The following is a 24,494-nucleotide window of genomic DNA, read 5'->3' as shown; positions in this document are numbered from 1 at the left end:
TCAGGTGAACGTACTTCATCTACGGTATATGTAGACATAAAGAATTTCCTAGCAGAAAATGACACAACATGCCAGCTATGACACCGATAGCTGAAGGAGCTGGTCTTGGGGGGGATCAGGGTACTGGCCAGGCCCAGTCTCAGTGCTTTTTTTCTAAACAGCAGGAGAGCCTGCATGTTTCTGAAAAAGAACTGACCCCACACACATGTGTGTGCTAGGTACACACCTAGCACCATCAAAAACAGTGGCTCTTTCCTTGAAGTCCTCCAGACTCATTGTCTTCCCAGTCCACACCCTCCCCTGCAACCAAAGCTCAGGCACTTACCCAGACAGAGAGTGAGCGGTCTTTGCTGCCAACAGCACAGCAGCAGTATGGACAGCTGGGCTTTGCAGAACTCCCATTCTTCTGCTTCTTTTTGAAGATTTTTGGGTTGAATTTCTAAAGCCAAATAACCATGGTTAAAATAAGTAATCAAATACCAAGATGTCCCCCAAGTACAAGCATCCAGTATACCAGGTAGTTTTTGTCAACTGGACACAAACTAGAGTCTTCTGGGAAGAAGGCATCTCAATTGAGTAACTGCCTCCATCAGACAGGCCTTTGGGACATTTTCTTGATTAATGATTGATATGGAAGGGCCCAGCCCACCGTGGGCTAATACCACACCTGGGCAGGTGGTCCCTAGTTATTAAGAAAGCAATCTGAGCAAGCCAGAGAAAGAAACCCAGTAAGCATACCCCTCCATGGTTCCTGCCATGCCTTTCCTCAATGATGGACTATAACTAGGATGTGTAATCCAAATAAATCCTCTCCTACCCAAGTTCCTACCAAAAGGTCATGGGTTTATTAGAGCAGCAGAAAGCAAGTTAGAACACCACGCATCAGTTAGATACCAAATTCTCAGCTCATAGAACATAGGAGGTCCTCACAGACTACAAGCTCAACACTGAGCATACATGACTCCATCTTGAAAACTACAATGAGATACTTTGTTGATGATACAAATGAAAGCTCAAGGAGGTCAGAAAATGAATGCATAGAATGGCAAAGTAAAGACTGTAGACAGCACTACCAAATGCTCTATTTATGAAGCAAAAAGGCAGCTTTTTTTAATTCAAACGAATGAGCTACTGGAACTGACCTTCTCAATTCATCCTTGCCTGGCAAAGTCAGCCTTAGGACCTGAGGAGAAGGTGAGTTTGCCAGGAAACCACAGCCTGCTCACTGCATTTTTTTTTTTTTTTAAATAAGTGTTTTGTCTGTAAGTATGTTGCTGCACAACTTGTAGCACCTGTGAAGGCTAAAAGATGGTGTTGGATGTGCTGGAACTGGAGTTACAGATGGTTGTGAGCTACCACATAGGTGCGAGGAACTTAATTCCTCTGGAAGAGCAGCCAGTGCTCTTAACTGCTGAGCCATGTCTCCAGCTCATCACTGCATCTTTTAAGGGGGTTGGGGGGGCAAAAGGCAGGATTAATTTCTTCTCCCCTGTTTGTCTTGCTGAAGGACAATGTCTGCTAGCCTGGAGAGCTGAGTCCCTAAAGTACCTGGCTGATGCTTTAAGAATGACTAGCACACAAAATGGGGTAGAATTAAGAGAGTAGAGCTCTTAGAATCATAAAGGAGTGTATCTACCAAAAGAGAAAAAGTGGCTCCTAAGAGCCTGGTATCAGATGCATAAAGAGGTTTTCCAGAGGGCAAGCAGGAATAACCAAAAGAACAGATACTGGACAAGATGGAAAGTGTCCTGATTGCTTTCTACTATCACAGGTTAGGCTTGCAAAGTTGTGGGTCCTGGTGAGTGTCATTTTCTTACAAAGCTGTTGAGAACACAGAACCACTGTACTAAATACAAGTCAGTAATTTCAAACATTTATCAAGAAGGCCCTAGTCTCAACAAAATCCAACATGGACTCCTAACACAAAACAAATTTAAGGAAGCAGTATTTTACTTTATTCCTAAAAAAATTTAAGGTACAATGTTTTACACTCATTTATGATCGATTTAAAAACATGTAATCAAGAGCCCATTATGATCAGGTTCTGAATGATCCTTCACTGTCATTAACCTAATGATCAATCTCTTATATTTGGTTATTCACATTTTAAAAAATCCAGGTTCTAAGAGGTTATCTGAAACTTCCTAATAGCCTGCAGTAGGCATTCTCAAAACATTCTGGTTAAAGTTGCCTAGTGTGGAGAACATATCCTCAAGCCTAAAAGATAAGGCTTAGCTATAACTCGGTGATAGAGCACTTGCCTAGCATGCACAAGGCCCTGACCGGATGCACACACCAGTACTCAGCACAGGCAGTAAACTACAGATCCACTGCTGCTGGGTATAGGGAGAAGCTCGCTATTGCAGGGGTGTCCAGAATGTTCTTTGTTCACAGGAACTGGCCAAAGGAGCACTTATGGGCAAACCTAAAAAAGGCTAGCACTGAGTTACCATTTTAGAATCTCACACCTATAAAACAATTTTACATACATATTCCATTTTACAAAATAGTCCTAAAATATCTAAGCATGCTTAAGATGAAAGATGCTCCACAGTGTGCTGACTCCCAGAGCCCATCACTCAGTCTACATGAGACACAGTCTTAGAGATTCCTTGGGAATCAGGGAAGCAGACACTCCCTAAGCTCTGAAAACACATGGATGTCACTGCAGTAGACAGCTCAGGATGGTACTGACAGTTGCTAGGATTTCTGAGGTGAGGGACACTAACCACAACAGTCACAGCTTTCCGGTGTCCCACGAAGTCCATGTTGGTCTTCCAGCCTTCTCGTTCGATGATCTGAGCAGTAGGGCCAGAATTATTCATGGCATGGGCAGATACCAGGTAATGGCCATCAGGAGACCAACTAAGCCGAAGCACATGGGTCGTTCCTCCACACTGCAAAAAAACATCTGAGCTTGAAAGGAGCTCAAGAAAACTCTGGCCTCAAGGATAAAGCAAACTGTGATTTACAAATGCATGTTCACAGGACACACACCATGCTTCTGCCAGAACTCTAGTCTCTGCAGGTGACATACCAAAAAGAGTTCTCTGTCAAGTGAGTATGGGAACTGTGACATCATCCACTCTCTGCTTACCCACATGAGTGAATATAAAATACCAGAAGATATAATCTGCAGAAAGACCATTCCTTTAGACCACCATCTCTGCATGGGCCAAATCTATCCAGCCACTTATCTACTACTTCTGCACAGCATATGTTAGCCCAGCACACAGAATCTGCAAAGCATCCTCAAGAAATGCTACAATTAAAAAAAGTAGCTACAGACACCCACAAACCAAACAGGAAGCTGTGCCTTTGCACAGTAGGTGACAGTACTGTGCTACCCACGCCCTTGAAGTTGTCCCCACACCTTATAAGTGGAGAGGACACCTGTGAAGGAGAAGAGGTTTATACAGTCCTTATAAGAGGCACAGAAGAAAAGCACTAGGCCTGTTTTGGCCTGAAGGTTGAGGCAGGTATCCCCTCATAAAATCGCTCCTACAAAAAAACACAAAATAAGCCCAAAACCAAACTCAAGATCAGCCTCGGCCGGCCTTCAAGACTAGGGTTATGATCTTAGTTCATCGGCAGAGCAAGACCCAGTGCTGTGAGAGCACCTCCCTGCACTTCTGTGCTAATGGCCCCAGCAGAAGCCAAAGAGCACTACCAGACCTCACTGGCATTCAGGGCTCTCCTACAGCAAGTCTAGGATCCTGGCTCACAGAACCCTGTGCCTACCAGTGAAGGTCTCTAGAAGTTCTAGGTGTGATAACCATAGCCCCTACACCAGATAGCTGTAGGCAAGGAAGGTAGGGGAAGTAAGGTAAAATCTGGCCTTATTCTTAGAGCTAGCCCAGCAGCTGTTGTTGGTTTAGAAAGAGCTGAATACATGATTTTAAGTTTCTCACTGCAACTGACACATGGCAAGCAAGCAACTTAGTTCCCTCTGAAAATATCCACTCCTGTGTCCCATGCTTTGCAAAGGCTTTTCTGACATAACCCCCCTTACCTAGGCTGTCTCTGTAGTCTAGACACTACCTTCACCATATGTACAATTCATGTGAATGACTGTATTTCCCACTGGGCAATAAGCATCAAGGGGGAAGACAACATCACAATCTATTTTTATTTGCCTATACCCAGTACTGCTTTACATACAAAAGATATTTAGCAAATGTCTAATGAATGACAGTTATCTTTATCTCAGATTCCATATGAAATCAGAACTCAAAAAAAGAGATAGTAAAATACTGCAGAAGCTACTGCAGTTTGATCTCCCTCCATGTTGTAAAAACTGTGTTCAATTCCCAGCAACCACATGGTGGCTCACAACCATCTATGAGATCTGGTGCCCTCTTCTGGTGTGCAGGTGGACATGCAGACAGAACACTGTATAATAAATAAATATTTTTAAATAAATAAATATTCTTTTAAAAAAGGGTTCCAAAGAAGTAGAAGATAAGTATGATTAAAATATACATGTATATAAAGCGATCAATAAATAAATTTATGTTTTTTAAAGGAACAGAGAAAATTAAATACCAAAAAAGTAAAGCTGACAATCAGTAAACCGCCTAATGAAATGAAATACCTCAAAAAAAGAACACTTTTATATGCTTTCAAAAGTGTTTGTTATCCTTAGCCATGTGAAAATGCAAATTAAAACTACTCTGAGATTCCACCTCACCCCGGTAAGAATGTCAAGAACAGAGGCAGTAACAAATGCTGATAAGGATGTAAAGGAAAGGAACCCTTCAGTGATGGGGTGCAGCCACTACAGAAATCAGTACAGTGGTTATCACAAAAAATTAGGACTATAATACTATATGATCCAGCTTTATTACTCCTGGGTATATACTAAACCCTATACCCTACCACAGAGATGCCTAACATCCATGGTTATTACAGCTGCATTACTTACTAGCCCAGATGCCCATGAACAAATAAATGGATAGTGCAAACAGGGTATACTTACACAGAGAGGAACTTTATTCAGCTGTACAGAAAAAATCAATCAAATTATGAAATTTTCAGGGGGAGTGATAGATCTGGAAATTATTATATTAAGCAAGGTAATATAGAATCAGACAAATTTTGCATGTTCTCTTAGCTTGGTGAGTGGGTGTGTGTGTGTGTGTTTGAATATAGGTCATGAAACTAGAAAGGGGACCAGCTAAGGAAGTGGAACACTCAAAACATAAGACATCGAAGAGAGAAGGAGACAGGAGGAAGGAACATAACAATAAATTATGTTTGAAAATACTGTAATGTAAGCTAATTCTGTATGCTAATTAAAAATATAATAACATTTTTTTTTTTCATTTCAAAGCTGGCCATTAAACACTTTGTCAGAAAGAAAAGATTTTTATCACCTAACTCACAGAACTAAAGCCTACACCCCTAGATTGTATGTACCCACACAGCTTGGACCACAGCCAGTTCCCTCTCTGTTCAAGAAGTACAGCAGGGGTAGAGGCCAAGCTCTAGACTATTTCCAGTTACCTCATCGAAAGGCTTGGTGATGCTGGTCTCTAGCTGCCAGTCCAGCGTCCTCCATACCTTCAAGCTTCGGTCATCAGCTTGAGAGGCAATGTATTTACCAACAGGATCCCAAGTCAAACCTTTCACTAAGCCAGAATGACCTCTTAGAGTTGCAAGAATTTCTGTGAAGAACCAAAAATAAATAAATGAAGATTAAATATGAACAGTTGTTATCTATAAGAAAAACAAAAACATAAAAACATAAGGTGTGATGGCCTATGGAATGGACTTTAAGGGGCCTGAGCAGTCTACTTTGACCAATCCCACCCCTAAATGCAAGCAGAAGAACCCCATGTTTCACCCCCATCAAGGCAAAAGCAATATGAAAAAATGGCTGCATCATGCAGGCCAGCATGAGCTAACACATGTGGGGTCACACATGCCACAGAGGAACAGCAACAAGGATACAGGCTAGAACACAGCTGCCAATTCTGACCCTAAATCTTATCTGCAACAGGCACAGATATTTGTAGCCTGGAGGGTCCCTCAAACAGAATTCTGATGTGAGCCTCCTGAATAGTCCCCAGAGTCAACAGGCGTATCAGCTCAAGAAGGGCAGCATTTAGGGACATTTTAAGTGAGTTATCTAGATGTCAATGCTGAATACACGATGTACCAAACTCTAAAACTGCCCCTCCTAAGACCCAAACCAGTATCCCCACACATGCTGGTAGAAGCTTCCAGAAGGAATTAAAATTACTTAAATCCGGGGCTGAAGAGATGGCTTAGTGGTTAAGAGCACTGTCTGCTCTTCCAAAGGACCCAGGTTCAATTCCCAGCACCCACATGGCAACTCACAACTGTCTGTAAGGCCAATTCCAAGGGATCTGACACCTTCACCTTAATGCACATAAAAATTAAATAAATTATTTTTAAAAATTACTTAAATCCACCCAATTGATGTGTTTTAGAGAGAAAAATGGGCTCCAGAAGTGCATGTGGTGCATAGCCCTGGCTGGCCTCTGCCTCCTAAATGCTAGGGTAAAGGAATGTGCCATCATGCCCATATATGTGACAAATATATTACTAGTTATAAACTGTAACACTATACCAAATTGCACAACCTCTCATAATTTTAGATACAAGAAAGAAGAAAAGCTACTCTCTTGCAAAACTAAGTTTGTGGTAGCCCATATCTGCTAGGTGGTTTCACAAAGAGGGCAACTGAGCTTAGGCCAGAGCCCAAAAGCAGAAGGTACACACAGCACATGTAGACGACCAGCAACCTCTCACCAACGGTCCACATGCCACCTTCATCGACAGTGAAGCATTCAAGCTGACACTCGGCTAATTTTCCTTTAGTGTCAACCTCTTCTTAAACTTAAACAAATGTACTTAATAAGGAACAGCCAAACTAGGTTACTGACAAGATACTAAAATCCTTGACCACTGAATTTTCATTGACCAAAATTAAGAAGACAAAGCAATCCATTCCCCATCCCCACACTGCTCCACACATAGAATGGTATTGCTGCTGTCAACAACCCTTTTCTGCTGCTAAACAGAAATGGGGGACCACAGACCTGGGAACTTCACGGCATTCCAAATGACGACAGTGTTATCCACGCTGCATGAAGCCAGCCAGGCATCGTGGGGAGACCATGCTACATCCATCACATCTGGAAGAAGACAGGGTGCAATGGTATGACCTTTTGACTGGTGTGCAGTTAGGGGATGGTGGGTACTTAGCAAAAGCCTTTTCTTTAGGCCAGCTCAGCTGATCCTGTGGTTTTCACACATGAGGACACTTAGCCTGAGACCCTAACAACTACTTTTGTCAATCTGAAAAAAATTCCTATTTAGCATTTTTTCAGTGGGCACTGACTATCAAGCACTAAATTGGCCATAGTGCCCCACCATGTTTACAAAGAAACTGAGGACACAGGACACAGCCTGTGAGGAGAACTTATGGATCCTGCAGTCTCAAAGCCACATATTAGAACCATAACCTGACATTTCCTGCTTCTGTGGCTTCAAAGTTGCTCTTTGGCTTGTTAACTTGTTCTATGGTCCTAGCTGGACCTTTTCCAGAACCTTCTTAGAACTAGATGAGACAGTGGGTACAGCAGAACACACAATCAAGAGCATATCTGAATGTCATGGAGGCCTGCTCTTACTACTAATCTACCAGGAATATCCTTTCCCTATTGAGCCGCCACAGAACAAGTGACATTTGTTTCCTACTTTCCCTATCTCTCCTTCCCTCTGGTTTTTTTGAGATAAGGTCTCACATAGCTCAAGCTGGCCTTAGATATATAGCCAAAGATGACAAGAACTTGAATTCCTCATCATTCTGTTTCCACCTCCCAAGTGCCAGGATTATGAGTATGAGCTACCATGACCACTAGTAGCACTTATTTTTTTGTGACTCAGTTTTCTTACCTGTAAAATAAAGATTTTTTTTTAATTCCTACTATCCTAAAAATACTATAAGGATGAAATGTGAGAAGCTGCAATAGAACAGTACCAGATAATTCAAGGCACTAACAACAGTCAGCTGTGTTGGTGATATGACCATTCTTTTTTTTTTTTTTTAAAGATTTATTTATTATGTATACAGTGTTCTGCCTATATGACAGAAGAGGGAACCAGATCTCATTATAGAAGGTTGTGAGCTACCGTGTGGGCACTGGGAATTGAACTCAGGACCTCTGGACAAGCAGCCAGTGCTCTTAGCCTCTGAGCTATTTCTCCAGCCCGACATGACCATTCTTATCTTGCCTGGGCTAAGGAATCTGGTTTCACATATTTTTCTTCTAACACCAATGCCTGGTACAATTAATTGTCACCTAGTCCTTTCCATGAAGAAACTTTTTAAGATAGAAGAAAAATATTCGAAGTTTCTATTGCAACTTTTTCTAGCTTTTTTAATCTTCAGTAACAGCCTGATGGATCTTTCCTTGAGAGCGCTGGGCTTGATGGCCTGCAATTCTTACATACCAACATGCTTCATTTCTTACTCTGTCTAGGATATCTTCACAGCTTCCTTTGATTTACTCTATACTCTGCATAGAAACCATTCATTACTATAAACAGACATAACTTAACACTGAACACTAACTACCAGAGTTCTGTTGTTTTGCTGAGATGGTGTCTTGCTCTGTAACCCACACTGGTCTTGAACTCCATATGCTGCTAGGATGACAAATGTTTGTCACTGCCAATAGCTCTGTAGACTACTTTTCAAAGCCCTCTATGAGCTGGGCATAGTGGGTATGACAAGGTCAAGCTAAATACCAATACTCTGTCTCAAGATAAGGAAAAAGACTTTTGTGCCTTTGCATGTGTATGTATATCCACTTCAATGAGGACTGTGACCATTTTTCCTTCTAACTTATTAGGCACCATTTGTGATATAAGTCTTAATTAGTAAAGTCATTTGTGATATGTCATAACTAGTAAAAAAAAAATCTATTATCTAAAGAAGCCTTTTTAGATTAATTTGCTCATGTTTTATGACTGTCCACTGTGAAACCATTCTGAACAGTGGATGTTAACATAACTAAATTCAGTGTCTACTTGACAAAGAAAACAAGAGCTTAGAGTACTGTAAGAGTAGGCACATGAGCTCCAAAATTTATAATGCCAAGTCTACAGCAGAAAAGATGTAGTCAGGAATCAGGCATGGTAGTGTGCCCCCTTAATTCCAACACCCAGGAGGCAGAAGCACACAGATCTCTATGAATTCAAAAATAGCCTGTTCTATACAGTGATATGGTCAAATAGAACCCAGAAAACAGACATGATCTTCTTAGCAACTTCCAGACAAATGTCACATATATTATCCATCAATATCATCTACTCAAATTCCCATACTGTAGGAGCTTACTAAAGTAGCCTGCTGCTACCCATCATAATTTCTTCTATTCCTGCTACCCTTGAAAATACCCCCTTGGCTAGAGATCTGATATTCATTTCTGTCTTCTCCTGGTTTAATTATCCAGCGTTTATCTCTTATTTATCTGAGTGTATGTTGTATTTATTGAGGCTCTAAAAGAACTTTATAAACTGCTTAATGGTTACTATGGGACATGTGAAGATAGATAATCAATTCCCGTTCTGAAAAGTGATGAATCCATGTACTATATAAAGTTCTTTAATATAGTGTAGCCTTCTTCAGTGCTATTTTATCCAAAGCTTACAACGTGTCAGCAACCAACACTATGAATGTTCTCAACTGTAACAGTATTCACTAGCCAATCTGACACCTGTGTCCAGCTTCTTAGGGAAGCCACACCTGTTGTAACTTTCTCTGAACTCCAAACTTGTAGCTTGTCTTTAAACTGTATATATGGGCTGGAGAGATGGCTCAGAGGTTAAGAGCACTGTCTGTTCTTCCTAAAGGTCCTGAGTTCAATTTCCAGCAACCATATGGTGGCTCATAACCATCTATACTGAGATCTGGTGCCCTTTTCTGGTGTGCAGGCACACCGCAAATAAAATGCTGGATAAACTGTATATACCACTCCTTTCCATCTGGCTAAGATCAACATACTTGAGTATGCTGGGGTTGGGAATCCCCAACCCCAGAAATTACATCGTAATTTATTGATTGATTTTGTTTTATTCCCCACTACCATTCTATCAAAATCCAAGAGGACAACTCTTCCAAAACATGGGGCTCTAGGTTGCTTAAACACCTTGGTCCCCTTAGTTTCTACCACAGCTAAGAATGGAAAGGAGCTATACAATAAAAACTTTAAAATACTGAAAAAAAAAATCGAAGTATTAGAGGATAGACTTCTCATGTTTGTGGATTAGAAGAATATTATGAGAATAGCTACATTACCAAGAGCAGTCTCTGCAGATTCAATGCTACCTGCATCAAAATTCCAATGTCATTCCTTTTCTTTCCTTTTTCGTTGGCTTGTTTTTCAAGACAGGGTTTCTCTGGGCAGCCTTGGCAGTCCTGGAATTCACTCTATAGACCAGGCTGGCCTAGAACTCAAGAGATCCGCCTGCCTCTGCCTGTGACTAAAGTGCTAGGATTAAAGGCGTGCCTACCACTCCCAGCTGCCAATGGCATTCTTTACAGAAAAAAGAATACCTATAAAATTAATATAAAAGTACAAAAGCCATAAAAACCCTAAATTAATCACTGCTTTTAAAAATGAATTGGATTAGCTCTCTACAAAAAGACACTCTGATGATCCACATTATTAAATCAATTATGACTCTCATTATCCTGAAGGGTCGTTTGAAATGTCCAAACTGATTCCTCCTAAATTTACATTTTTATGTTGCAACTGGAAAGATGTTTTATATAACTTATATATAATTATATATTATATATTAATATACAATATATTAGTATATTATAATGTAATCTCATCTATTGTTATATTTATTTTTATTTATTTATATGATTTTATATATAAAATCATATAAATACATAAAATATATATATATATAATTTAGAGAAATACATATGGGTGAGTTTAGAGTTATTACCAGTGTAACTCAGAAGTAAGTATTAAAGTGCCAGAAGAGCTCTTCTAGCCACCACCACAGACCTGCAGTGGAACCTGGGTTCAGTACAGCACACTTTGTAACTCACAGTTGTTCTTGTTTTGATTTATTTTTACTTTTATTGGTGTTTTGTCTGTATGTCTGTGTGAGGGTGTTGGATCTTGGAGTTACAGAGAGTTGTGAGCTGCCATGTGAATGCTGGGAACTGATCCTGGGTCCTCTGGAAAAGCAACCTGTACTCTTAGCCACTGAACAATCTCTCTAGCCCAAACTCAGGGGTTTCAAATATTGATTGGCTGGTTGGTTAGTTGATTGATTGTAGGTATATATGTGTGCCTAAGTGTATCTAGGCACATCACATGCATAAAGGAGTCTGTGGCAGTCAGAAGAGGGCATCAGAACCCTTGGAGCTGGAGTTAAAGAGTTGTGAGCCAGTATGTAGGTGCTAGGAACTGAACCAGAGCCCCTGGAAGAGCAGCAAACACTTTTAATCACCGAGCTATCTCTCCAGCCCCACAACACAGGTTTTTTTGGTTGGCTGATTTTTGTATATTTCTTTAAGCTTTATTCTGGAAGTGGTGTTGTGCTTAACGATGAAAGAAAATACATAATGAATGACTATCACAATGATTCAAATGAAACTTGGTATTTAAGACAGTCATGGGGTAGGGAATGGTTAGAGAAGAAAGAAGGAAGATCAAACAGCATTTTAAACAACATAGGGTTGGCTACTATTTGCATGCACATTTGGGGATGCACTCCTTTACGAGAAAGGTTCACAGACGCACAAAAATGAACACACACACACTTTCTTATCTTGTCTCATTCTTTCTTAGTTTCATCATTTCAAACCTTCATTCCATCTCTTACTGTGTTCAGGAATTCTACTGCCAAAATCTCACGAGCATGTCCACAACCAAACTTGGAAACCTTTCTCCTTGAAAACAGACATCTTACTAATTCTGGGAATGACATCCTTTCCATTGTTCAGGATTGCGATAGAACATGGAGATTCTTTCCCAAGTTCTATATAGCATGATCTTCTCTGAATTCTTCTGTGTGTTTTAGAACTTGTGCTAGATATATCAGGAACAACTCCTCTGATCACTTCCAAGTTAGAGCCCAGTACTGAGCTAGCACTGCCTCTCAGATCAGCCTTTAGCCTGAGCATAGGATATTGTCACAGGCCTCAAATTCTCACTAGAAAACCTCCTGCGTTACTGTTCACACTTAAACAAAAGTGCTTACCTTGGTCTCAAAGCCCCAACCCCAGAAACTCTAGCCTGCTCCCCTTACCCACTGACTCCCTGAATACGTCAAGCACAAGTCCAAATTCCATGAGAGTCAGCTTTTCTCTCATATCTTTCTTCAGAGGTCACCAAACTCAGTAAGACTTAACTGGAAGATGCTCACAATAGCATCTTCCCTCTCCTCGCTGCTTCCTAGCACTTGCCAGTTGCTTCCATGGTTCCTCCCCTGGTGCTCAGCACATTTCTTACTACATGCCTGTCCACCCTTTTTAGTCTTCTTCCTATATGAGCATTAAAGCTCAGACCTCATAGACATCACATAACCAGTGTGTTACATTCCTAGCCCCTTTGTTATTTTGAGACAGGTCTCACTAAATTACCTACGCTAGACTTGAAATTTGACCCTCCTGATTCAGCCTTCTAAGGGGCAGATTACAGGTCTATGCTGCTAGGTCTAGCTACATCTGTTGTTTTTACAAGCAGCACACATGGAAAGAAGTACAGGGCCTGGAACACAACCTGTAATGAATTAACTGTTAGATGGATGAGTAATTGAGAGTACACAATGAATTTCATTTAGTTTATTTATGAATTATGCATCTTTCAAAAAAGATTGTGAAGCTAAGCATTACGGTTCATATCTATAATCCCAATATTCAGGAAACTGAAGGATGAAGATTATGAAATGGAGGCCAGCTTTGGGAATACTGCAAGTTCCAGATCAGCATGAGCTGTGTGGTGAAAGTTTGCCTCATGTTTAAAAGAAAGTTTTTGGTGATAGTATATACACCTATTATCCTACTCAACTGTTTAGGAAGCTGAAGGCTTGAGCCGAGATCAGAGCAAGACTCAATTTCTTCTAAAAAGAAGGGACAAAAAGAAAAAGGGACACCTGGAGTTGCAATTCAAGGGCAGGGTGCTTATCTAATATGCAAGACCTTGAGTCAAAGCCCAGCACCGTAAAACCTGTTTAAATAACTCTGTAGTTCAAGTCAGAGATGTCATGTATTCCTTGGTCATATTAATCCTGGTTATTAACAATTTTTTTTTTAATTTTGGGGAGCATGAGGCTTTCTTAAAATCACTAGATATTCTACTTGGCTACTACTAATAAAAGATACATGTTTTCATACGAGGCCAACTGAATAACTTATGTTAGTGGTTCTACGAGTTTTCTCCGTGCTTTGTAATTGCTTTATTTTTGCTGGACATGACATGATATTTCACTTCTGTCTTCCCAGCATGTCTATCTTCTCTGTTTGTACTGTACCACTAACCTCCAGAGCAACAAAATACAGCCAAACTCAGCCTATCTTTAATGAAAAAAAATTTGACTTAGCTATGAACTGTAATATTGCATATTTATTGGCTTCTTTTGGGCTCTTTAAGATATGGTCTTACTGTGTAGCTCTGGCTGCTTTGGATCTCACTGTATAGATCAGGCTGGCCTCAAACTCTCAGAGATGCACACATCTGCCTCTGACTCCAAAGTGCTGGGGTTAATGGCACGTGTCACTTCAAGTCTTGCTATGCACTCACTCCCAACTGACTTCAAACTCACAGTCCTCCAACTGCAGCTTCCTCAATGCAGGAAACAATAGGGATGTGTCATCATGTCACTAGTTTTAGAAACACAAGATTCTGCCATGTTTTAAAAAAAAAACCTCTCTGTGAGCATCGTTTTAAAGGCATAGTTACTAATGCCTAACGACTAATTAGCTACTATTGTTAAAATACCTACGATGACTACGTAGCATAAGTCATTTAAATCTACTGGTAGGTTATAATAGACTTCCATTTACTCAAACTTCTTCTATATGGATCAAATTTATTATATGAGTTAACTTTTTGAATATTGTATTCTTTAGTATTGCTATTGATGTTTCTATTTTTATTCAGGTTGCTTTTGTTTCCCTGTTATTTTCTACTAGGTTTTAGAAACCAAGGGTTCTATCTTGTTCTGAAGAAAAAATATTTCTATGTTCTCTCTGATGTTTCTCAAAATTTGAAGTGATGTATCAATAAATGATTTAGAGCTGAGACTGCTGAGACTAGCTGAGGCTAGTAATCCCAGCTACTTGGAAGACTAAGGCAGGAGGACTATATGTGTATGTTCAAGGCCGGTCTCAATTTAGTGAGTTCAAACCCAGCCTGGGAACCACTGAGACACTCCCTCCCCCAACTCAAAAATCAAAATTAAAAAGGCTAGGGAGTACAGCAGGGAGTAAGTGCATCATGAGGGAATGTGTGTACACCCATAGATCAGCGCCCACTGCAGAGCATCAGAACCAGGACTCATTCTAAAGAATGCTGGTTTCCAACCTTCTCACTCAGAGTTCAAACTATTCTTTTCTCTTTAGCGGCAATTAAGAACTCAGAGTTTGTTTCTGGTTTATCCTTTTGTTTTTAGCTTAATGCTTAAATATTTTTCTAGATCTTCACTTCTAATTCTGTCTCCTTTTTTTTTTTCCTTTTCACCACTAGTTAAATCTGTCAGCCATATATTTTTCACCTTTTGCTTTTCAAAGACTCAGTGCCCTCTTCCCATCAGTCTCTGCTTTTCACTAGCATTCCTTCTTGACAGTTCCATCCAGACCTGCTACCAGAACCAGTAAACAGAAACATAAATTCCTCCACTTGAAGACAGCTGACCTACTTACCTGGTAAGGGACACCCAGAAGTGGTGGCACAGGAGAGATGCTCACATGATAGCTCAGCCCAAGTCTCCGGTTAAGGGTCCCATAACAATCCTCACCTGACATTGAACCAAATCTTAAACACCCTCTTAGATACTTGTGCCACGTTCCAGTAAGACCCAACTACACTCCCTATAAGTTGCTATGAAAGTGGAAAGGGAAAATTAAACCTTTGTTTTTATCAAACAGCATACTGTTCCTGCTTTAACTTTTTCAGTATATAGTCACTAAGGTTCTATCTTTGGTTCTTAAGAGATGAATTAGCTTGCATGGTGGTGCATGATTTAATCCCAGTACACAGGAGGCAGAGGCCAACCTCAGATCACATAGTAAGTTCCAGGACAGCCCAAGCTGTAGGGAGGCCCTGTCTCAAAATAAAAGAAAAAGATTCATTTCTCCTTAGAAGCTGATGAGATGACTCAAACAGTTAGGAACACATACAGTTCTTGGAGAGGACCTACGTCCAATTCCCAGCACCACACTGGACAGTTCACAACTGCCTGTAAATCTGATGGCCTCTTCTAACTTCCAACACATAGCCACACATAGACACATTATCTTACTTTATTTGGTTTAGTTGGTTGGTTGATTAGATTTTTTTTGTTTATTTGTTTTTGTTTTGTTTTTGACAGGTATCCTTGGCTAGCCTGGAACTTTCTATGTGGACCAAACTGGCCTTGGAATCATAGATCTGCCTGCTTCTACCTCCTGAACACATAATTTAAAATAAACTATCTTTTAGAGAGGGGGCAATGCAGGCAGGCGAGATGGATCAGCAGTTAAAAACACTGGCTACAATTCCAAAGGACTCCAGTTCAATTCCCAGCACTAATACTGTGGCTAACAAGCATCTCTAACACCAGTTCCAGAGGATGGAACATTCCTTTCCTGACTTCCCACTGCACACCTGTAGTGCACATGCCATAAAACATCCATGCACACAACATAAAGATAACCTCCAAGAATATTTTTAAGAAATGAGTTTATTACACTTAAAAGGATTTGCTGAGCAACTACTGCTAGTGAATTATAACCTATCCCTATGACCTTGTATTCTCCTGGAGCTCCAGGCTCAGGCCTAATGGGGTTTTATAGTTGTTTTATTTTCTTAAAGGTGTTTCTTCCCAACCCCTCAAACTCATTCATTCCACACTGAACTAATGTCTACCTTCATAAGTCTTTTTCTCTATGGTCTTAGTAGAGAACACTGCTGACTGTGAAAGTACCTAGCCAGGAACATATACCACCATCCTAAATTTTTGTAAACTGGTTTCCCATTCTTTGTCCTCCTTCCCAAAGATGCAAGCCCTTGCAGCTTTAATTTGAACGACGGAAACAAGCTCTTTCCCCAGAGCATTTAGATAAACCTCTCTCATGTTCCAATGCACTTAACAAGTCAAGCCTCTTTCATGGCTAGTCCCTCATTAATGGAGCACACTAACCTCCTAGGATACAGCCCTGCACACCTGGCCAGCCTCACTTGCACTGCTCCCTGTTGTACCTGTGAAGGCCAGCTCTAGTTTTAAATAATAAATAAACGGCTCCACCTCAACACCCAAGCCAGCCTTGTCCTTTCTGCTGCCCACAAGTCTCTGCTGGGCAGGAGCACAGCCTTCTCCAAACAAGCCTGAACTGTAAACATGAGGATCATGATATACAGTATCTAACATGCACGGGCTTTATGTAGACCCATCTTCCTTCTCTTCAGCTTTAATCTGTAAAAAGTGAGTCTTTCCAAACTAAGCCTATTTAAACTATTTTATAAACATAGTCAAGGTCAATTTAAGAAAATTTCCAATAGGCCCAGTGAGATGGCTCAGTGTGTAAGGGTGTTTGCTACCAAGCCTGACGACCTAACTTTGATCCCAGAACCCCATAGAACAAGAGAACTAATTCACACAAGTGTCCTTTTACCTCTACGTGTTCACAGTAGTATACATGCTCACAAGATAAATTAATGTATGTATATATGTATGCATGTATGTGTATGTGTATATATACATATGTATGTAAAAAGAAAGAAACTTTCTAATGGGCATCTACAGGCTTGCTTCTGAGGAATTAATAAAATGTGTTTATGGATTTAGCAATCCAAGTGATCCAAGAGTAAAGCTACTCCTGCAGAATGAACAACAGAAACCTGGGGCGGGGGGGAGCTTTCTTTGGAGGGGGGCATACACTTTCATGCTGTCAGAGTGTGTGTTGGTAACTGAATGCAGATGAAGGCAGGTGGTGGAGCTGATGACTGCATAAATTTTAAGGGACAATTAAAGGACAAGTGGTGATAGGGAAATCCCAGATAGTACTTTAAAAACCAAACAGTAGCAAAGGGACATAGAGGTGCAATGATTATCTAAAGCAAATACCAGGGAGCCAGTCACCCAAACAAGTAGCCCACTTACCACCCGAATGACTCCGAAGGATGGAGACACATCGCCATTGCTCGACATTGGCAAGCTTACCACTGGAACCAAACACAGTGCTGGGCCCAATATACCTGTGTGAAAGAGGCATGAGATATGCACTCATGGAGTGTTCCAGGTACTGTTCAGAGATTCTCCCTGTAGCACAGCTTATCATAGCAAACAGAAAAAGCAAACCAGATAATAGCTAAAAGAACCAGGTTGTTAAACAAAGGTGTGGCAGAGGAGGTAACTTATGATCAATCCATGCACTTGTGAAATGCTACTCGGCCACTGCAAATCTTGAACAGGAAAGTGAAAGAAGCAGAGCACATGACATCATCTACAATATGATACCATTTACATAAAGCAAAAAATACATACAGCATAGACACACTACACATGGAATAGAGCAAAGGAATATACAGAAAAAAAAAAAACCTCAAAAGCTTAACCATGGCTTTCTTCAGGTGGTAGAACCATGAGAGATTTTCATCTTTTACATTTCCAAATTGCATATTAAATGTTATTTGTTTTAGCTATTTAAAGATATCACAAATAAATAAATAAATAAATAAATAAATAAGCAGGCCTGTGCATGGTGATGCATAGTGCTAATCTCAGCACTCAGGGAGACTGCAGTATCAGAAATTCAAGGTCATCCAAGTGTCTGGGCTACATGAGATCCCCCTCTTTTTTAATTAAAAAGAGAGAGAGAGAATATCAACTGCATTTTTATTTGAAGGCAAGGTCTTACTCATTATATTACCGAAAATAATCTCAAACTCCTAGGTTCAAGCCAGTCCCTCCTGAGTAGCTGGATCCACCGGTAGGAGCCACTATGCCTGACTCAAGTCCCTTTGTAATGGATTAAAAAGCAAGGAAGAAGACTACAAGAGTCACAGGTACCAACTCCTCCAGATGAAGTAACATGGAGGAGGGCACCCATGTCCAGAGCCTCTGTGAACGCCCTTTGCTCTTGTAAAGCAAGAGCTCAGGAGGCAGCCAAGTAGGCACAGAAGACATGACTTGGCCCTCAAAGCCATGGCCATAGTTACTCTGGCTGAACAATGATGCCAGGTCTGGGGCACAGCCCAAGTGGCCTAGAGTCACATGGAAAGCTTACTGTGGGATACAGTACCAGGACCCATTATGCTCAGGAGTAAAGAAAAAATCTGGGGTATAGAGCAGGAGGTACTGCAAGGCAAGGCTGTCACAAAATAAGGCAAAGAAGGTGGGCTCCGGATTCCCAGCCCTGATTTCATCTGATTTTAGGCATTCTGTATGTAAAGGTTCCATGTGAAATTTTATTTGAATAACAAAGGAAGCCACAATGTCAATGCCTGTAAGGAGTAACCCTTCCTTCTCAGCTAAGCCCTGTGTTCCTACAAGAGGGTAGCTGACCTGGTCAGCAGGCAGAATGGAAGCCTCCCGAATCACTAGTCAGGCTTCTTCCGCTTCTGACCTATGGCAACTTCTTGCTACTTATGAAGTTGGGACTTCTATGCCAGGGTGGGAAAGATGACTTTGATAAAGACCAGCAAAGAAGCTTCTAAAAATTAAATGTGAAAAAGGAAAATGATGCTTACGTAGCCCGCTTCCACACCATAATCAGTTTGTCATCTCCCCCAGAAGCTAAATACATCCCACTGTTTGACCACCGCACACAGTTCACACATGCTGGGAAGAAAAAAAAATAAGGTGATGAAAATCCAATAGGCATGCCCATTTGCATTATGCAGAGTCTGGCCAGAAGTAAAAGGTTTATAAAACTACCTAATCTACTCAAAGCATTTACTGTGTAAGAGTCCTGGAGAAACAATTCAGTTAAACACTAATCTTGTGCCATAACAAATGACCAGAACAGTCTAGAGGGGAAATATGCATAATCTGAGAATTGTGCTGAATGAAACAGACAGCAGGAGGCTTATTTCTATGAACAGTGATAAACTTCATTATTTCCAAAGGGTTGTCTATTGATGAGATGAATTTCATAAGGATTATTCACAAAATGAAACATGTACTAGGAAGGCCAAGATGCCTGTTCCAGAACTTTCCAAGAAGCTGTTGGGTAGAACACAGAGCTCTGAATAACCTTGACTGCCCTTTTAAATTTACATTTCTCAAACTCATTAGCATAGAAGACTGACCAATGCTGTGTGTACTTATGCTAAGTCCAGCAGAACTCCCTTTAGGCTTCTGCTAGGTTAGAGCCTCCAGGAGCACACACAGCTCAGTCTTGGGAGATATGAAATATGATGAAGCCTAACAACACTGAAGCCTGTGAGTAACTTATGCTCTAGACCCAGTTACTCTAAGAGGCTTTTTGGGAGAGTAAGAACACACAAAGCAGAGGAAAGGACTAATACCAAACACTAGTAACTGCCAATGGGCACTAAAGCTTCACATACAACAGGGAAGGAAAATGTGAAATTGTTCCACAGTTGAAAGGGTCCTGGCAGAGACTCTTACTGACACAGCACCTTACTGACACAATCTGAGACACCTGGTGAGTTGTCTCCTATGTACCCATCCCCAGAACCCTACTGTGTCCAGGTCACTGGCCCCAAAGCCCCATGGAATCAGGCAGTAACGACTCATGAGCAGGAAATCACCAGAGGTACCTGCAGACTGTCCAAAGATGGTTCTGTGGGCGGGCCGAGTCTTCTGCCGAATAACTCACCCAGGTGTGCAGCCAACATCTGTGCCTTCAGACAGCAGGCCGAGGGGAGTTAACGCCGCACGGGGCCTTATCTTTCTAATTACAAACACATGTGCTAACCTTGGGCTCTCTGCCAACACGCAAAGCCTGCAAAGGGCCACTCTGTAATACCTAAGTGATTGTCCATCTGGCAAAGCATCTTGGGAATATTTTCATCCTTCTCGTCATCCTCCTGGAGGACTGGAGACATATTCCAGATCACAACCTTCCCAGAATCCTGCCCTGGAATGAAGGAGCAAGAAAAGCTCAATATGCAAAAAGTGGAAATGTGGTATTGATAACATTAACTCTAGAAAATGCTCATTTAGTTTCTATAAATCAAACTTGACTAGATCTAAGCAGACTTATCTTGAATTATTAATGTAAATGACACAAAAGGTGGGAGGGGGAAAAAACAAGGACCTACAGGGACCCACAAGAGAGTGTATTTAATAGTAGCTGAGGCCAGCCTGTCTTGATAAAAATACTGACTGAACTACAAATTAGGAGGGGTCAGAGCCCCATGTGGCCTCTGAGGTCCTCATTCCGATCCAGAACACAAAGACTCCTCATCTACCAAACAAAGAGGAAGAAAAGTCACCATCAGGCCCCTTCAGGTCTGTGCATGTGCACTGAGGAAAAGGAGAAAAGCGCAGTCCCTACCAGGGTCTCCCTCCCCTTCAAGGTGCTGCCTGGATCCGGTGGCTGTTTCCAGAATTGACTGGACGCTTTGAGACCCAAATTTGAAATGTGCCCTGAACACAGGAAAAAGGGCTCATTACCTTCTTATCTGCCCTTTGCAGTCACCTATAGATGGAGATCAACCAAAAGAGGGAATTTAGGAGGGTCATAAGTTGATGCCAGCTGTGCTGAAAAGTCTATCTATACATTTTACTAATTATTTTTGTTTGTTTTCCATCACTATAACTAATACAAGTCATGAAAAAATAATAATGAATGTCTGGAATGGGTGTTCCAAAGTAATGACAAAATGTTTGAAACCTCTTCTCGGCCAATATGTAAATATTTCCTAAATATCTCTCCTAGACCTGAGGGGAAAAACCATCTCAACCACAACCACCTTGCACCTGCCTCTGTGCAAAATGGCCTACTGGGAACCCACCCTGTAGCACCTGGAAGGTGAGAGTGGGGCATCCTAAGTGAATGCTATGTCTTACAACTATAAATAAAAGCTTGGTTTCCTGGCATTTAAAGAAAAAAAAAATGGTGTTTGTTGTCTTTCCAAACAGAGCTATTTTATCTCAATATTGTAACAGATGCTGAAAGAAGCATGCTGATAATACTAGGGATGATATTTTCAAATGCTCTGGACATTCTTACTTTCTTACTAACATAGTCAAATTCCTTAGTACAGAAAACGGGCACAGTCTAGCCATCCATTCCCCTTTTCAATTGAAAATACTGACAGATTCCTTGCCCACTCTGTAGCTGGTCTTTGTCTAAGGGGGCTTCCTGCCAATTTATAGCTAATAACTCAGATGTAGGAACTTAACTTCATTCTAGCTTTAAGTTAATAAAAGCAGTTATTAGAATGATAAAGCAGCTTCATAATATTAATAAGATCATCCTATAGACCACAAAAAGTGTTCATCTTCAAGTAGGACTTCACTTCGTAGTCTAGGCTAGCCTAGAATTTATAGCTTCCCGTCTTCTAAGTGCTGAGATCACAGGCCTATGCCACCATATCCAGCTCCAAAATAAGTTTGTGCTTTAGCCAGTTCAACTGTGCATTTTAAACTGAGTCGAGCAATGCTGCAAGGCGACAAGCTGTCTCGTCACAGCTAGCCGTGGGTCACCAGGAGAAGCAGGGTATGGCAGCAGGGAAGTGATGTTCACTCTACACATACCTTGTCCTCCAGTTGCGAACTTGGTCCCATCAGGGTGAATGTCAACTGAAAAAATCGGCTTGCCTGGAGACAAAGAAAAACACATCTAGCTTAGCTTTTATTCACTGGAGAACAGCAATAAATTCTCATTTTTAAAATACTGATGTTACTCAAATAACGTCTCTAATTTTCATACCTACAGCAAAACATCAGGCTATAGATAAAATTACCTGTGAGTAAGAATGGGGCAATCTAACTTCGCTTAGTAAAGACTCTCCAAACAACATGAGAGAGCTGAAAATCCAACAGAGACTAAGCATGCCATCACTGAGAATAAGAGACTAAAGCATCTCGGGGTATTTCCTGGGGACCTGAACCTATAAAAGCTATAAACGTCTGCAATAACAGCTTAAATCACAAGATCCTATGAAAGGGTTCACATCTATACCTGATGACATCTCCCAATCACATGGGTCTGTACTTGGCTGACAGCTTGGAAAGGACACTCTCCATCAGTTCTGACTGGCTGGCTATCATAAGTAGGTCCGATGTCTCATCACAGCCTAGGGCCCTCCCTTCCCTTTTGGTTCCTCAAAGCAGTCCCTTAAGTCTATATTACATACATGGTGTATAGCAATCACCTCCAAGATAAAGCACTCAATCTTGGAGAGAAGCTCCTGAGACTTAGATGTTCTGAAAGGAGATAAAATATTTCATATACCAGGGAAGTTCCTTAAAACTAGTAAGTAAACAACAAAAACCTCAGGAAATTCCTGAAACTGACCGCCATACTGGCTCTCTAAGATTACATAAGCAGTAAGGCCTACTGAGAGACTTTCAGACCAGCTAAGTTGCCTAGAAAAGGCTCAAACCAACCAAGCATGCAGGAAGAGACATTCTCCAACCTACCAAGCTGCCTATAGGCTATGCAGTGCACACTAGCTTCCAGCTTTCAGAAGCTGTCACCCACACCAGGGTGGGCTTTCAGAGGTAGAGGTGTCTTTGAGTTTTCCATACTCCTATAAGTAATCTCTCACCCGTACTACTGTAAGTAACCCAATAAACCCAGTGGCTCATCAATTAGGACTTTGACAAATACCCTTACTTTGGTCAGCCAATGGTTCCACATATGGAGTAAGTAGACATTTGTTCATATCTTCCCAGGAATAGTATCATACAACAACACAGAAAGTCCACCTTCTCAGCATTCCCCTGTCTGGACCTCTGTTAAAGTGTATACTCTATTAAATTGGATGATCAGTTCCTGAGGGTCAAGGTTTAATGCAGATTCTTAGAAACCATTTAACAGAGCCCTGCAATGGTGGCACATTCCTTTAATCCCAGAACTGGAAGGCTGGGGCCAGCCTGGTCTACAGAGCAAGTTCCAGTACACAAAGAAACCCTGTCTTAAAAAAAATTAAAGAAAAGAAAACACAAAGGGTCCCTCTGTACCTGGGCCTGGCTTAGGAAATTGGCTTGCAGGGCAGACCAGTTAGGCAAAGAAACCAAAACCAAGTAGTCTGTGGAAGTCTGTGCCTAGTGGGTATTATCCATCTCTCTGTTCTGTTTCCAAGGCCAAAAGCACAAAAGCTGCAGGTGTCATATTAGTTGCTCCTGAATTCATACTACATCCTCAGCCTGTGAGTGAGACGTTAAAAGTCTGACAGCCAACTAAGCATCAGCAACGACTGTTGATGACAAAGAATGAAAAGTCACCAGCTCTAGAATCTCACAAGTGATAAGGTGGGAGCCCATGGTGTCTACCTGAGGGAAAGCTGTAAACCTTGACAGGGACCTCATACCAGTATGGAAAAATCCACAGTGGGTACCCAAAGACAGTAACCTATATGGGTCCTTGTTAATGTCCCTTGACATCATCTTCCTGAGACTTATCTGTGTGATCTAATCAAGTATAAACTCCCATAACACAGGAAAATAGGTTTTCATTCTCACTGGTCACAACATGGTAGTGGGAGACACGGCTGTTGCAAGACCGCTATGAAAAAGGTATGCCAAGTACAAACAGAAACCTTTGGAAAGTTTTGAAATTGAACTACATGTTCTATGGTCTCCTGAATTCCAAATTAACAAGCTAATACTTTAGACCCCGTCATCATACTGGTAGCTTCTGCCTGGTCCTCAAGTCCCCTCAGTGATCTCTAGGCTAATCAAGAGCCAGAACTCTATGGAAACTGGTCAAACCTAAAGAAGCAGCTGCTGGGCACCTCTCTGGAGCACCACACACACACACACCCACACCCCATATACACCACACACACAGAGAATAGGCTAAAAACTATCCTGGACATAAAACACATAGCAGGCTCAGTCTTCATTTTCTCTGACACGGCCTATCCTTTTACTCCTGGGCTTCATGAAATAAGCTTCTACACAGCTCACATTCTAGATAGCTCTAAAGGAACAGACCTGGTACTGGGTGCACCTAGAGGTGGGAGGGCTTGCAAGTCCATCTTCCCCCAGATTCCAGACAGAAGATCTTGTCTTAGTCTTCAAGAAAAGAAACCATGGACTGGCAAGATGGCTCAGGTAAAAGTGTTTTCCACCAAGCCTGACAACCTAAATTC

At 41.2% G+C, this 24,494-nt stretch overlaps 1 protein-coding gene across 5 annotated transcripts in view; it reads right to left on the bottom strand.

Annotated features, from left to right (window-relative positions):
* The window catches only part of LOC110553324 (protein HIRA), a 77,822-nt gene that overhangs the window by 40,401 nt on the left and 12,927 nt on the right, over nucleotides 1-24,494 (bottom strand). The window contains exons 2-10 of one of the 5 annotated variants that reach the window (XM_060370051.1): nucleotides 21,931-21,993; nucleotides 20,726-20,869; nucleotides 20,195-20,305; nucleotides 18,951-19,041; nucleotides 17,362-17,456; nucleotides 7,068-7,163; nucleotides 5,506-5,666; nucleotides 2,730-2,897; nucleotides 326-439 (exon numbers count right to left, since the gene is read on the bottom strand). In XM_060370051.1, the coding sequence (XP_060226034.1) occupies nucleotides 326-439; nucleotides 2,730-2,897; nucleotides 5,506-5,666; nucleotides 7,068-7,163; nucleotides 17,362-17,456; nucleotides 18,951-19,041; nucleotides 20,195-20,273 (804 nt within the window). In that variant the 5' untranslated portion in view covers nucleotides 20,274-20,305; nucleotides 20,726-20,869; nucleotides 21,931-21,993. Of the gene's footprint in view, nucleotides 1-325; nucleotides 440-2,729; nucleotides 2,898-5,505; nucleotides 5,667-7,067; nucleotides 7,164-17,361; nucleotides 17,457-18,950; nucleotides 19,042-19,985; nucleotides 20,306-20,725; nucleotides 20,870-21,930; nucleotides 21,994-24,494 lie in introns of those variants that run through there. The other 4 variants (XM_021645175.2, XM_021645174.2, XM_021645177.2 and 1 more) reach the window with 4 other exon arrangements.

The sequence above is a fragment of the Meriones unguiculatus genome, chromosome 17 (genome assembly GCF_030254825.1).
Source record: "Meriones unguiculatus strain TT.TT164.6M chromosome 17, Bangor_MerUng_6.1, whole genome shotgun sequence".
Taxonomy (NCBI): domain Eukaryota; kingdom Metazoa; phylum Chordata; class Mammalia; order Rodentia; family Muridae; genus Meriones; species Meriones unguiculatus.
This window is presented reverse-complemented; position numbering and strand designations above follow the sequence as displayed.